Source organism: Cricetulus griseus, chromosome 5 (assembly GCF_003668045.3).
Source record: "Cricetulus griseus strain 17A/GY chromosome 5, alternate assembly CriGri-PICRH-1.0, whole genome shotgun sequence".
NCBI classification, from domain to species: Eukaryota; Metazoa; Chordata; class Mammalia; order Rodentia; family Cricetidae; genus Cricetulus; species Cricetulus griseus.
The window spans coordinates 156,878,014-156,893,361 of record NC_048598.1 but is presented as its reverse complement, the minus strand read 5'-3'; the positions used below and the strand labels follow the sequence as shown (position 1 = coordinate 156,893,361).

The 15,348-nt window shown below is 39.7% G+C and overlaps 1 protein-coding gene across 2 annotated transcripts in view; it reads right to left on the bottom strand.

The window, feature by feature from the left end:
• Stxbp6 (syntaxin binding protein 6) overlaps positions 1–15,348 on the bottom strand; it is a 228,478-nt gene that overhangs the window by 158,267 nt on the left and 54,863 nt on the right. Inside the window, exon 2 of one of the 2 annotated variants that reach the window (XM_027419784.2) lies at positions 1,352–1,540. In XM_027419784.2, the coding sequence (XP_027275585.1) occupies positions 1,352–1,505 (154 nt within the window). In that variant the 5' untranslated portion in view covers positions 1,506–1,540. Of the gene's footprint in view, positions 1–1,351; positions 1,541–15,348 lie in introns of those variants that run through there. The other variant, XM_035445054.1, reaches the window with a different exon arrangement.

Below are 15,348 nucleotides of genomic sequence, written 5' to 3'. Positions count from 1 at the left end.
ACACAAACACACAAAACAAAGAAAAGAAAGGGTTTTTTCCCCCATTTTTCTCTGAGATAGGATTTCTCTGTGTAGCTTTGGCTATCCCAGAAATCCCTTTGTAGACCAGACTGGCCTTAAACTCACAGAGATCCTCCTGCCTCTACCTCCCAAGTGCTGGGATTAAAGGTGTGTGCATCACTACCTCCCAACTGATTTTTTTTTTTTTTTTTACTTTTTTGAAAAACACTGGTTCTTAAATGAGCTCTCATTTGGACAGTGCTTAACTATACTAAAGAAACACAAATATTTCCTAACCATACCCAAATTTGGTCAACCTAGTCCTTATTTAGGAAGGAGAGACTAGTGTTTCCAGGTTGAGTCCCTAGTCCTCTGAATAAATACAAATTTTCATGGAATAATTATAAAAGCATGCTTATCAAAGTACAGTGTTCTCATTTCATTCTAATCTGTGTCTTATAAATTCATATCTATCTGATGAAGTCATTTATACCTTGAATTATAAAAAGATCCGATGCCCTCTCATCACCACTACCATTAAACAACTTATTAGAAGCTTAATTTTCATTCAAAGCCAAAAACAGGTTTTAAAATTAAAGTTTTCTTCCCAAACCACAACTCCAAAAGATCTTGCAAAAGATGAACTGTGGTAAGATTAGTTTATCCATTCCTATTATGAGAAATACCATGAAAAATATTACAAATGCCCTCAGTGCTTAGCTTAGCATCATTCAGAAGCTCATGGAAAATTTATCTCAACTTATCTCAAAAAAACTTGGTAGGTATCCACAGTAAATCCCACAGATCTCCTCTAATCACAAACAGAAAGAAAAAATAATATTCCAACAAAATTCTAAGCTTATAAAAACAGATGGTTATTTTTCACTTGGCAGTGGCTGTCAGGCAAAGCAATGACTTGTAAACTTCTTTCTCCTATTCCATAAAGTACCAATATTTGTCTCAAAGAAAACTGTTACTAATTGTTGGCAATGATCTAGGGGAAAAAGTGAAGCCCAGTCTGCTAGTAGTGACAATTATCCAAATACCAAGAAGGGTTCTAAACCAAAACTCCCCAAGGACAGACCGATCCCTCTGAAGGAAAGAATGAATAGGAACACGCTTGCCAAACTCTGCAGAAACTCTTCAGGGATTGGAAGACTGAACTTCACGATCTTTCCAGTACAAAGAAATCTCAACAACAGAGGAGAAGGCACAAGGAAAGAAGGGTGAGAGGGCAACAACAGAGACAAGAAAAGGAGTGGAAGGCAAATGAGCGCAACCCTCCCAGATGCTTTAGAATTAAGCATCTTCAAACAAAAGTGGTTTGCTATTATTATCTAATTTTCATTACCTGATAGGCAGATATAAGTTAAATATTCGCCTTGACCCCCAGTTGCCAAGAAAGGAATCTTTTTCTTTGTCCTCCTCTTGACTTGGACGGCTCCCAGCATTCTTTCATCAAGAGGTGCAAAAATTTCCTTGCTGATGGCAGATTTGGCACTCATTGTAGAGCAAACGAGGAGGGCACGCAGGCAATTTTCTGCAGAAAAAGAAAAGGAAAGTTGGAACTGACAATATTGCTGCACTTGTAGGAAGGAGCAGGGTGTGTTTGCAGGTGCAGTGCTGCTCAGCCAGCAGTTTAACCTCTGCATTACAAAAACACTAACAACAAGCTCTTCACCGTATACTATCCAAAAAGATGCAAAGGGAAAGGGAGACTGTTTTACTACCTGAAATGCCTAGCACAATGGGACATGAACAGCAAGCAATGGGCTCTAAAGGGCTTGCTAATCTCTACCTAGGTTGTTCCTCCCCCTAACTGGCAACAGTATCCATCATCCTCCTCCTTTGTCAGGAACAACACTTGCAGTTAAAAAGTCTTCCCACCCCCAAATTGAGTTATTTATGCCCCTTCCAAATCTCCTTCAACTCCAAAAGTAAATGCAGTTTCCTAGTTCCATTCATGGTGAAAATAATGATGTCACCTTTTACACAACAGCCATATAAGAAACAGAAGACCATTGACTTTACCACTGCTCAAACACCTTTCATCAGCAAAGTAAGGAGCTCTTGTTTATCAGACTCCTGCAGAGGGTCCTACTGTCCAGGGATCCACCACATAGACTGCTACCATCTGGACCCTTGCCCAATCTTCTGCATTATCCTTCAGCCCCAGTGGACATAGAATTCTAAATCCGTGTTGGATTCATGCTAAATACATTGGAAGTGCTACTCAGCAGGTCCCACTTTAAGCCCCTGTGGTTAACTGGTGGTGGGTGACAAACAACTAAGAAAATGAAGCCATATGTTGCTGACTTGTGAGTCGCCCCCACAACAGACAAACTAGTGCAGTCACGGTTCTCACATTCTATTTGCTTTCCCAAAATTGTACTTCCCCTATAAGCTTAATTCTGCTTCTGTCTTTCATGTTCAAGGTCAATCTGAGCATAAACCCAGCTCAAGAATACTAGGCAAATCTATTATATTCCACCATTGTAGTCACACGTTTCTACTCATCACTAACCAATATTTATTTAAAATATTGGTTAATTTAAAAATTCAGGATTAGACCTAGGGAGAAAAAACTTGTGAAAGCACAAGGACCGGAGTTTGATCACCAGAGCCTGGGTGATAAAAGACAAGGAACAGACTAGCTGTTGTCACATGCACTTGTAATCCCAGTGCTGTGCAGGTGAGACAGGTAGGAACCTGGAGATCCCTGCTCTACCAGCCTGCTCTACTCAGTGATGGCCAGGCCAAAGGAGCTAAAAAATAAAACAGGTGGACGGTGCCTAAGGAAAGGCATCTAGGGTTGATCTCTGGCCTCCACACATAGTGCATGCATGCAGACCTGCCCACACATGAACATCACATGTGCCAATCAGAATTGAAGGTGCAGGGAAAGTCTTTGTGTCCTGCTCACACAGGTTGTTGGGAGTACTGTGAGGTTCTGCATACAGATTGGCAGCACATTATATGACATAACAGTAGCTTAATGAGATTGCCCGAAAACTGACCAGTTGATAGAGAAACCTGCACTACATACTACCTTGTATTTGGCATTCGAAATTCCATAATATATCAAGATATGGTACTTATCCTAGGAGGGATGATTACAGACCACATTACAGGTAGGCCAGAGAGATGGCTCAATAAGTAACAGCATCTGCTGCCTAGAAAACCATCTCCCACAAGCTGTCATTTGTCTTTCATACATTCATCGTTTTGGCATGACCCTCCTCCTAAAATAATAAATATATTTTCAAAGTTTCATTGGAATTTCAATGATTAATGCAGGAGGATCATGGAAACATCTTTCAACTGCAAAATCATACCTGTCTACAACTCTAAGCCCCTAGTAGGAAAAATACAAAGAGCTTCCTGATTTAAAAAGTTTTTCTCTTTAATTCTGAAATACAGCAGGTTCTATTATCACCAAAAAGATATACTGACCCATGCACCAAGGATGCATGCCATGGGTCTAGTAGATGTGATATGATATACACATCAGAATATATACATATACATATTCTGATATTCTTGTGCTCTGACAACAGGTTTTGCACTGCCACCAGGACCCCTCTCCATGTTGGCTAAGAAATGGTGACAGTAGTGTGGGTGTTCCTGGTTTTCATTGTGCTGACCACTTCTACTGCCCTCAAGCTAGCAAACAGAACTTCTCCCATCATGCACTTGTCTTACTGCCCTATGACAGTTTTATGATTTGCTGGACTGTTTTGTGGGGAGGGGCAGGGGGGATGTTTTGTTTTGCTTTTTTTATTTTGGCAGAGAAATGCCTATTAGTTTTCTATCTCTGTGGTCTTTTGTGTCTCCCACTCAAGGAAACACAGAGAAGAAGAAGAAAGCCAAGGAAGAAGGCAAGTGGTATTCTCAGTCACACTCAGGAGCTCACTGACATTCACCTTCCCCAACTGGCACAGCCCTGCTTCTTCATCTTAAGGCACACCTTCTAAAACTAAACTGAAAGAAAATGGAGAACTAATGTCACATTGTATAAAATCTATCACACAAAAGAGGCACACCTGTTTTACAAAGGTCTTATCTTTTTAACAACTGGTGAGAAATTGAAGTGACCTTTGTTACATTTTTATACGATAACCACAAATAGAGGGGGCACAGGAGAGATACACTAGTAACTTCTCTGGCCCAAGTTTTAAAAATCAAACAAGCTTAGATTTAAATTTCAGATCCAATATATAAGGACTGAGATTGGTGGATATGTCTTAGTATTTCTGACTCTCAGTTTACTTAGCTCAGTGGTTCTCAACCTTTCTACTGCTGTGACCCTTTAATAATGTTTCTCATGTTGTGGCAGCCCCCACCACAAAATTATTTCATTGCTATTTCATAACTGTAATTTTGCTACTGTTATGAATCCTAATGTAAGTATCTGTGTTTTTTGATGGTTTAGGCAATCTAGGAGGTCTCGACTCACAGGTTGAGAACTGAGGACCTAGTACAACATGGAGATACCATTACTTCTCTCTTGGAACTGAAGAGTTAAATAGGTTAATATGTTCAGATCATGCATGCCAGTGCTTCAGTATTTTTTAAACATTAAAGATGGAGGATTTTATTAACTCCTTTTATGATATGAGTAATGAAATATCTTTTTAACTATAAAAATTGAATGAATATACCCATGCATAGCAGAAGATATCTGGAATAATATTCGACTTTACTTAAAAAAGCCTCACTGCTTTTCATGTATAGATACACACAAATAGATGGTTTCTTCTATACAAAGACAAAAATGAGGAAATGTAGGCCTTTCACCTTTGAAAATTTACTACTTGGAGAGTATTATGTTCACTCTAGGGTCAAGTGTTGTGTTTTTTGTTCAGGACTTTCTGAAGTACTTGAAGGTATATGATTTCAGTGTCATTCTGGGGATATTAAAGTACAGGGGACTATAAGGAAAAGAATTAGAGAGCAAGCCATTTATCTGTATCAAATCTGGTTGCACATCTGAATTCATCAAATCAGAATCTATAAATTATTTTCAACAGCTCTCTAACTCCTTCTCTGATTTCCACTGGTCATATGACCATCAAAACTAAAACTTTGACCAGAAGTGTAGCAATCAGTAGAGAAAGGAACATTTCAGTTGAGGCTTCAGCAAGACAAGCCAGGGTATTTACCTCCACCCCAACAAGCAGCTCCACAAAGTCTCCAAGTCTTAACAGCTGGTTTTTCAGTACCAGCCTGAGAACAGATACCACTTTTCAGTATACAAGGCTACAACTGCAACAGTGCACCAATGACAACTTATTACTTCAACCCACATTACTCTGTGGACACTTTCCCTTTTCTTGGTCCACAGCTTCTAAAGCAAATAGTTTATAAAACTTTCCTAACCAGAAGAACAATTTACAGTTTCATCTGCAAGGCAGAAGCAGCTGGCTACTTTAGGTGATGGTTGCAGAGACCATCACTTCTTTGAGTTTTATGTTTCAAGGCCTTCTTCAGCTTAAGTCATTTAGGATTGGTGAAGATTATTTTTAAAAGCAGATGGCCACCTTAGTGAAATGGCTTTAAATTAAGAGTATTCATCAGGGCAGGAACTGGGAACTCAGGTGCTTTCAAGGACAAGGCAGATGAAATACACAACAAAAGAGGTGTATGTGTCAAGAAGTCCTGATGTCCCCAAAACTCACGTTTTTGTTTTCCACTATAATTGATACTTGTCCTCTGTGATTCAGGAGAGGCTAGGAGAGACTACAGTGAAGCCAAAACAATTATTTCCACAGTATTCATAATCATGAACATGGCTCTAGGGTGTACAGCTGATAGGCTTGTAGTCTCATCTGAGGAGAAACTCTAGTGTACCACCAGCCCATCTATTTATATCATTATATGAATACATTAACAGATATTTGAATTACCAAACTTTATTATCTTATCTCTTGTGATACCCTGTTTGACATATAATCTTTTGGTTATGTTTTGACAGTAGCTGTGACAAAACAAGCATTTTAAACTGTGTGCCCATGAAAACATTCATTGTAAATGAGTAACAAGAATTCTTTGAATATCATGTGGTTATTACGATTGCACTCTAAGGCAGATGCACTCAGTGTGTTGGTATCAACGTTAGCGTCATTAAAGGTAAGGGTCAAGGTGGTAAACATGGGTGGACACTGGGAGAGAATACTGGTGGGCACTGGGAGAGAATACTGGTGGACACTGGCAAAAAAGCTCATCTTCCTGAGTGGATCTGAACTCTAGTAAGGTAGACTCAAAGTCCATAGAAATAAACCATGTTCTAAGACTGAATTTTTCTGCATTGCCACTTTTTGAAATACGTTCAATGAAGAGTGTCTGATGAGACTGGTTTGGATCTTAAATGTCCCGTAAAAGCGTAACCATGATACTAAGAGGAGAGGAAGGGCCTGGTGGGAAACCCTGAATGCCCAGGAAGGAGTTTCCTGCAAGTGATACTGGGACTCTGACCCTGACCTTCTTCCTCTCTTTCTCTGCTTCCTGGCCACATGAGGCAAGTAGCTTTGTTCTACCATGCATTTCTCACTGTGATGTTCTGCTCTGCCACAGGCAATGGAGCCAAATGACCATAAACTGATATCTCTGAAACCATAAACAAAAATAATTCTCTCAAAGTTGACATCTCTTGGGTATGTTGTCACAGTGATGAACAGCTGAAAACTCCAAAGTCTAGCTAATTATATATCTAACCTTTCCTGGTTTGAAAGATAGATATGGAAAAAAAAAGAAAGAAAGATAGATAGATTTGTAGCTGCAGGTTAATTTTCACCAATAGTTTCACCTAGACTCTCCCTTTTACCTCAACCTCCCCATTACCCACAATAGCCAGCCAATCATCAAGTCTTGTGGGTTTCATTTAATAGTTCTGGATTCTACCAGTTTTCCACCATTCTGATTTCTTATGCCTAGTTTGAGTCCTCACCATTTGATTTTGATGATACCTCTAAAGGATTCCACCTCAGCTCCAAATTGAGTGCAGCCAGTCCTCTGCCCTGTCCCACATAATATTCTACCAAGTCACATTAAGTATGAGGAGAACTTAGCTACATTTGTTTATTCTCTGTGCCTTGGGTATGACCATGATGAGACAAGGTCAGTGTTGTAAATATTGTAAACAAATTAGAAAAACTTTAAGCTACTTCAATAATGTACAGTATAAAAATATTAAACATTATAAACAGATTATTATTATATAAGCATTAAAAGCCTAAAATAACCTAAAAATATTTCATTTGCTCCAAAATTAAAAAAAAAAACTTTATCTAAGAGTCAGAAAAGAAGGCAATTTGTCATGAAAATAAAATCAGTTTTGCAGTTTTCTGATTTCCTATGTGAAGATCAATGACACACTGAGACAAATTCAGCTCCTTTAAACACACTGCTAATTTTAAATGATACTTATTTTAAATGCACAATAGTTTTTCTGAGACATTGCTCTCTAAATAACAAAAAAAAAAACCCTTCCCAAGAAGAAAATATCCACCATAGCCTAGCTCATGTGCATGTGGATAAAGTATAGGTCTCATAAGCATTTCATACCTGTCAACAATGCTTCCATGTAGCTCAACTAATGCTTTCAACTAATAGTTCTCATAAGCAGAAACTGAGAGAAACCAGGTAAGTTGGTACAACAGACAGAGGAATCTGATGCCATTCAAAGTTTTATAGTACAGTTGCTACAAGCTCAAGGAGTTATGGTACAAACAATCTTAAGGAAAGCTTGCTATGGGTGGGAGTCAGAAGGCACTGGCACAGAAGATCAAGAATCCATACTTAAGGCCTTACAAGGTTTACAAATGTAACCCTGAGTTAGTAAGATATACAAAATACATGAGAACACTCTTAAAGGAGCCACACACTTCTACAAAGATATAGGAATATGAAAAAAAGATTTAAAAGACCTTTCTCTAACCTGTCAGACAAATATTTGATAGGATGTGAGGGAGAAGCGGATTTTATATCTGGGGTCTCTGGGTCATAGAGATTCAGGGGCTCAAAGGCCACAGCCTGGGACTTGTTTACCTGTAATGTCTTCTACTTATTCTGCTGCACAAACAGGTTTGGAGCCATTGTTTTGGGTGAAGGGTGGCCCCCCTGTACTTACTGACTTACTTGTTAAACAAGCTAGTGAAAACGTTTCCTGAGCAGGTGTCCCTGGCAGATGCTCTGCAAAGGCCTAGTAAGGAATCCTTAAGTGTCTCTAGCCCTTCAGAAATTTACAACGCACTTCCACATCCAATCCCAAATGTAGGTCAAGATAGCTGCGGAATGTATCATCTCAAGACTGCAAAGAAGAATCATTAGATATGTATTTTTACAATGGTAAATTATGCCACTTTTAGCCAATTCATTTCGGGCTACAGATTACGGGGAAGTGTTATGATTTCCTCTTGTGGAGAGAGTATTTAAGCTGAAACCCACTGAACCAGAAACTTGACTATTAGGGAAATGTGTGTGCTGCAGTATAGACACATGCTTGCTTCAGGTTCATTTCAAAAGCAACACCTTAAGGATAACATAGCACTCATAAAGTTTCATTGCTTAAATACAGAGGAACCGGAGCTCATCTACTAATGGAATGTTACCCCCTTTTTTTAAAGCAGGCAGGGCCATGAATACAGGAGAATCCTTCAGTTCCTCAGAACCCTACTAAGTGAGTGTGGCAACCCCCTATAATTCCAGAAGGCTGAGATGGGAATCCCGGAGCGAGCTGGCTAATGAGACTAGCCATATCGATGAGCTGTGGATTTGACTGAGAGGCCCTGCCTCATTAAATCAGAGACAAGATAATTCCCCAGGTGCATACCCAACCATATTCACAGCACCCTCACATGCTACACATGCTATTCATGCACAAACGTACACATGCAATCCACTTACACATGAAAATGGGTGAAAAAAGACTCAAAGATATTGACTTAGAAAAAAAAGGAGAACAAAATAATGCAGAGTGAAAATGAGGATGCTATAGAAGGGAAAATGAGCTTCTGAACGTACAATTGCTCTTGCGTCCTTTTTGTTGTTGTTTTGTTCGTGTTCGGCTTTTGTTTCTTTGAAATAGGGACTTTATGGAGTCCTGGCTTTCCTAGAATTCACTCTGTAGACTAGGCTAGCTTTGAACTCACGGAGATCCACCTGCTTCTGCCTCCTAAGTCCTAGGATTAAGGGTGTGTGCCACATGCCTAGCATGCTTACAAACTTATTCCCAGAAAAATGTCTAGAAACAAGTTTTCTGCTAAATTCATATCATTATTTGAATTCAAACTGAGAAAATAAGACAGAGATCCTTCCTCCTGTCCTCACTGTCTCTGAGCTAGAATGCTACCATAAACATTTGTGACTTCATACCCATTCTCCCTCTCACCTGGAAGCCATAAAAACACATTTCATTAGGATCCAATGATTAGACTCACTGTCTTGATTCCAGTCAATCCCAAATCACTGGGAGAGAGAGCAAAGGCTATGTCTGATCGAGGGGCTGGAAGACTCTCATTAATTAGAGGATGGCGTTTTCCTCTGCTAAGCACGTTTTCCCTGCCTGGCCACTGCCTGGACAGATAGTCACATGCCAGCTTACATTTACTCTCATAGCCATACATGTTTGCCCAGTGTAAACACAGACCACTGGCCACCATAGGCCGCAGCCTTGGCCATGGTGAAGTCTTTAAGGAGGGACAAGTCCCCATCACTGGCTACTAATGTGTGAATGTTGGCTTACTTTTCCCTAAATATATATATTCTCCTCTGTAGGAGACATGTTCACAGGGTTCTGTGTGCCTAAGAATCATGTCTACTTCAGTCACAAACCTACACTGCTTTCATCTTCTCCTTCCTTTTCATGTGGTTGCTTAGCTCATCCTTCTTATAGGTTTAATATTCAAAACCAAATCCTGCTCTGCCACAGACCTGGTTTGCAAGTTTGTTTACAATGTATTTGTAAATTGCCACATCCTAACATTAACAACCACTATTACAAACCCAAAATATGATAACAATAACAACAAATGAAACTAATAACTATACTTTGGTTTGAGACCATCACCTTCAGGAGGGAGCACTGGGAGTGTCCAAGCAAATTCCAATCATGTCCAAATACAGGCAAAACCACACAGGCTTGATTCTCTACATAAACAAGCAACCCAATTATGTGCTATATTCAGCATACTTGCTGAATTACTGTCCTTACTTCACTCATACTGAAGAGAAGATTTGAAAAAGAAAAAGGACTAAAGGTATAGATTAAACACACACGCACACACACACACACACACACACACACACACACACACACACTCAAAGATGGGTAAATCTTTTGCAAGAATAAGATTAGCCTTTTACAGAAGATACTTATTAGACTAGAAACCTAGGTAAATTTTAAGTTTTCTCAACTAAGCAAATTCTATTTCAAAAATCCACCTGAATTATAACATTAAAAATCTAAACTTTGAGTAAACTTCCAATTTTTCTATATACGAGCTTTTAAAATACTTAAAATATAGATGAAACTAGTACAATTTCAACTACTTTAAAATTGATGTAAAACTTCTTCAAAAGTCTTTAAATTTATCATCAGTTTTATAAAAGTATTCCAGACCAGAACACCCAGTTTGGCAAATTCCACTGTTTCACAGTTTGGAAGAGCACTTCCATAGTTGATATGTCATCAGCGGGACCTTCTGCCATGAAATCTTCCTCAGCTAAGGGCAGCACATAAAATCCTGATACCTCATGGGTTCATTTTAGTCGAATATACCATGTTGATGTAGAAGACAAGACTCTACGGCATTCATTGCCTCAATTTTGTAAGTGAAACTTTCAGTTAGGTTCATTAACATTATTTATCTCATCATGCAGCCATGGATTTGATTCAAGGTTTAGCTGATCTCTTCAGTAGTCAACTTCATGACTCTGTGCCTGTGTAGTTCAAGGAGAATGCTGACTGAAAAACTTGCTCCAGCAAGTACCTTTCCATGCCACTGCCTTAAATCTCGACAGGAGAGGCACAAATGTGTATTTGGTATTAAAAATTCCTTATATCTGGATAGAAAAAACTGTTTTACAGACAGGGAAAGTAAGATGTTAGGTAAATTATTGCAGATCCCAGAGCCTTAAAGGGCAAGTAGGGATTTGAACCTAGAAACATGATTCCAGAAGAGTCTTTGCTCCTCTGCACCATCATGTATTGAAGAAAGGAAGGGGAAGGGGGAGGCAGAACTGCATTCTAGGTAAATTAAAACAAACTTCATTATTTCACAATTTTCCTCTGATCAGCTTTGCTTTCTGGTGTCATGAACACAATACTGTTGGTAACATTGCCCAGCAACTACAAAGATAACAAATTGGGTTGTAGTCATCCCTTGTTGCTATTAGTTCATCTTGGATTAGATCATCATGAAGCTTAGTTGGCAAAGACTATCACATGGTGTCATTAAGATAACTGATTTTCATTCCCTGAGTTAAAATGGGGACATAGTGTGCAGGGTAAGATTCTGCAATAGATGTCCATCTCCAGAAAAAGGGGTATCAGAACACAGCCCAAGAGTGGAGCTGTGTGAGAGTTCTGAGTACTTGTGAGAAAAATTCCAAGAAAACAAGACAAGACTCTGGTGCCCTCAGTTTCTTCAGAACATCGATTTGTTCTTGGAATGTGTTTTCATGCTCCTCCTAGGTGTAGCAGATCGGAGTGAGTTTTACTTCAGCTGTTGTTATGCATATACCTCTATGGAAAAACATGCTTTTCCCACGAGTGGGTTGTCCTTGTGATTGCATACTTTACTCAAGTGACTCTTCTTAAGCCTCAAGTATAAATTGTCTGATGCACTAAATAATGTTTGCTACTGCATGAGACTTTATTCCCCCTCATATCTAGGCCCCCCTCTCTCGGGTTCAGGCCACCAACTAGAGCAGCAACAGAGGACAGCACCCACTGAGCCTCATTGCACAGCAGTCTGCCACCTTCCTTTTGATTCCCACCAGGATTCAGTTCCTGAGAAGATCTTAGATGGTTGCCATGAGGCAGTTTTATGAAGCTTGTAAGCTATTTTCCAAACTGGAAAAGGTTTAACTATGAAAGACAAGTATTTTAAAGACTTCTGCTAGTTCTCATGGGGGAACTCCTCTTTCAACTTCATTACTGTATTGCCCCGTCTGGCATTTCAAAAGCACATCTTTGACCTTCTTGGATGCCATCCATCACACATTCTATACTTTCTGTCTTCTGTGATGCTCCAAGCAACCCTAGCTTGTCAGTAGCAATGCTCCAAGCTTCAAAAGTTTAAAAGACTTCACGTGGGTATTCCATACATTTTGCTTTACTGAGGAGGATCTCAGAAGGACTTTTCTGACCAACAACCATTCCTTGACATCTCTTTTGGTTCCTACCAAACAATAGTTAACACATAGATTGAAAGACACCGTCAGAACACATTTTGAGCATTTGTCTGATTCAAATTTTACCAACAGGCTTGTTGACTGTCTATCTAGTTCAGTTCTATCTAACTCAGAAGCTGAGTTCCAAAGTCATACATCCAGAGAAAGAAAGTCAAAATTTGGACTGGACACTTGGTCTCCACTTCACTGTAATGCTCTTTCCAATAAAAATTTAAGAAGCATGATATGATGGTGTAGAATATTACACAAGTCCCATGCTTATAGACCATGAGAACAGGTGGTATGCTAGCACAGTAGAGTGAAGACGAAGAGAAAGCATGATTCCTCACAGTAGGGATGCATCTCTTATTCATTCTTTTTCTTGAGAATGGGCACAAAATTAAGTGTGGCCTATAATACCTCAAGCCCATAGATTTCTAAACCTTGATTTTAGGCCAGCACCTCCTTGCCTCTTGAGTTTTCACAGTTCATGTTTTCTCATTTGGCTGTTGAGGTTAAAAAGTGAAATAGGCCCAAATGGAAGATGCTCTGGAGTCCAAGAAGCACAGAATAAACTTGGCCTACTCCCAACCCATAGATCTCTGTGCTGACCCTAATTACGGAAGTCCTTCTACAACCTTGGTGCTCCAGGGCAACTCACACATACATACATTGTTATTCTGGGAATTAACACTTCAGCTTTGGAAGTCTCCACACTAGGAGCCAGATCAGCTGTTGTATGGGCTTCTTGGTACCTATTCCTGGCAAGCAACAGAGCAGGAAATAGGAATCAGTCAAGCCCAATGTTTGCCTTTGAAATGGTACCCTTCAGCCGCAATACAAAAAAACAGCACCAGGTGCCTGCAATCTGTAATCAGTGCTCTATTAAAAGGCTCTCAAAATGGTAGGATTACCCTGATTTCCGCAGGCAGCTGCACGAGGTCCTGCTGGGTAACTGCAGAGTCGGTACAGGTTCCCTTGAGACTCCCCAGAAGCAATAAGCTGGAATACCAAGGTTAGGATCCAGCATCCGAAGACTGAAATCTCTATGTAGTTGGGATAAATAGTGAGTAGAGAGCCCTAGTTAACATCTTAGATTGTTACAGAATAACCTATAAATCCAGGTCAGACTCAAGACCCACATGCAAATGCAGACAGACTCTGCCCCATCAAATCAGCAGTTCTGTCAGTCAATGTCAGTCCCCCTTAATCAGCATGGTCCAGAAAATAACTAACTTCTGACCTAACTAGCCATAACAATATTTGATAATATGAGAAAAAAATCTGTCAATTGAACACTACCTAAAAATGAACCCAATTAACACTAAATTTAATTATGCCTCATATTCACAAATTAGAAGAACATTGAAGTCCACGTGACAAGAAACTGGGATCAAGGCATAATGATTTCTTTTCTCCTGCCCCAATTGGACAGCTGATGGAGAGTGCAAAGATGTCTACATTTGTCATCATCTATCTAAGCCAGTCTTTGCCTTTGCTTTGTGAATTTGGGGTAAGACCCTCTACATCCTAAAACAGGATAATGGACCCACCTTTCGTGAAGGGTTTTGTGTGGAAATAGCTCCCACCTACGGTGCCTTGCCTTTGACAGACTGCCAGCATATCAGAATATCTGAGAGCATTTGTCAACACCTGCCCCACACAATGTATTTGGCACTGGCTATTCGCAAATGGCGCCCTGCTTCATCTTTCAAATCTGCAAGGAAACAGAGGACCTATTCTCACCTCTCCTAGATAGAAAAATGGAAACAGTGACTCTTGCCCTAGCACTTCTGCCCTCCCTCTACTACTGCTGTCCCTTGCCTAAAGAGAAGATAATTGACAGGATACTGAAATCTACTGCACTGTAAATAATGGTGTGATCTTGGAAGGTGCATAATGGAGGAAATGTTTTTCAAAAACAAGGAAAAAAAAACTGAAAATTCACACAGAGAAAAATTGGGAGAAAACACATTGCTCACTTAATATGGTAGCCCTTTCTAGAAACTTCAGATTCTGAAGAGGGTGTGCAATGGAGTCCTTTCCCCTCCATAAAGCTTACGTTCTAGGGAATATGAAGAATGTCCACATGAAAGCCATAGCTCTCATCTTAAGGAGAATGAGAGATAGTTTATTTTGGAGCATTTTGAGTTACAGTGGCTCAGGAACACAGATTTCTGTTATCCCAAATTCCATGTTCCAGTGTGGAAGCGGTTTAAGTTCTCTAGTTTTACAAAACAAAGAAAGTCATAAAGCAAGGCAAGTTTAAAATACACTGGTGAGTCCTTCAGAGAAGTAGATACAGCAAGATGGGGGAAGCTTTTCTATGGGCTCATGATACCATCAACAACATTCTTAGCCTTCCATTGGTGAAAGCCAGTGTTTCCATGAAGTCAATAGATCCCAAATGTTTGTATCTATTTGTCATAGGATATTTTTTCTGACATAGAATTGGGGAAGAAAGGGCTGTTCCTGGGGGTAGAGCTAGCCCCAAGATAAAGTAGCTAGCGTCCGGATTGTTACATTTCAAACACTGCACACTATTGCAATTCCAGTCAGTCAGTCAGTCGGGGCAGACACATCTTCTTCTCAGGAGTTTTCATTCACAAGAATAACTAACAAGTCTAAATGGTAGCTGAGAAGAAGCTGACTGGACAAAGGACTAAAGAACAGAGTTATTGCCCTTCACTACTAATCAACAGGTCGTAACATTGAGGAGCCAAGATCTTCTACCTGGATATCTACCCAGCCTTGATGCATATTTCTGTTCCTGGCATATAGTACTCCTTTCTGAACTGAGGGAACAAATTCATTGTGACAAGAACAAACTGTCTTCATTCCATATTTCCTGAGGAATTACTATTGCCTGGGTCCCTTGTGCAGCTTAAAAAACACAGACAAACTAGAAATAGTCAAGCAGATAGATGAAGAAGAAGGAGGCAACAACAAATGAAA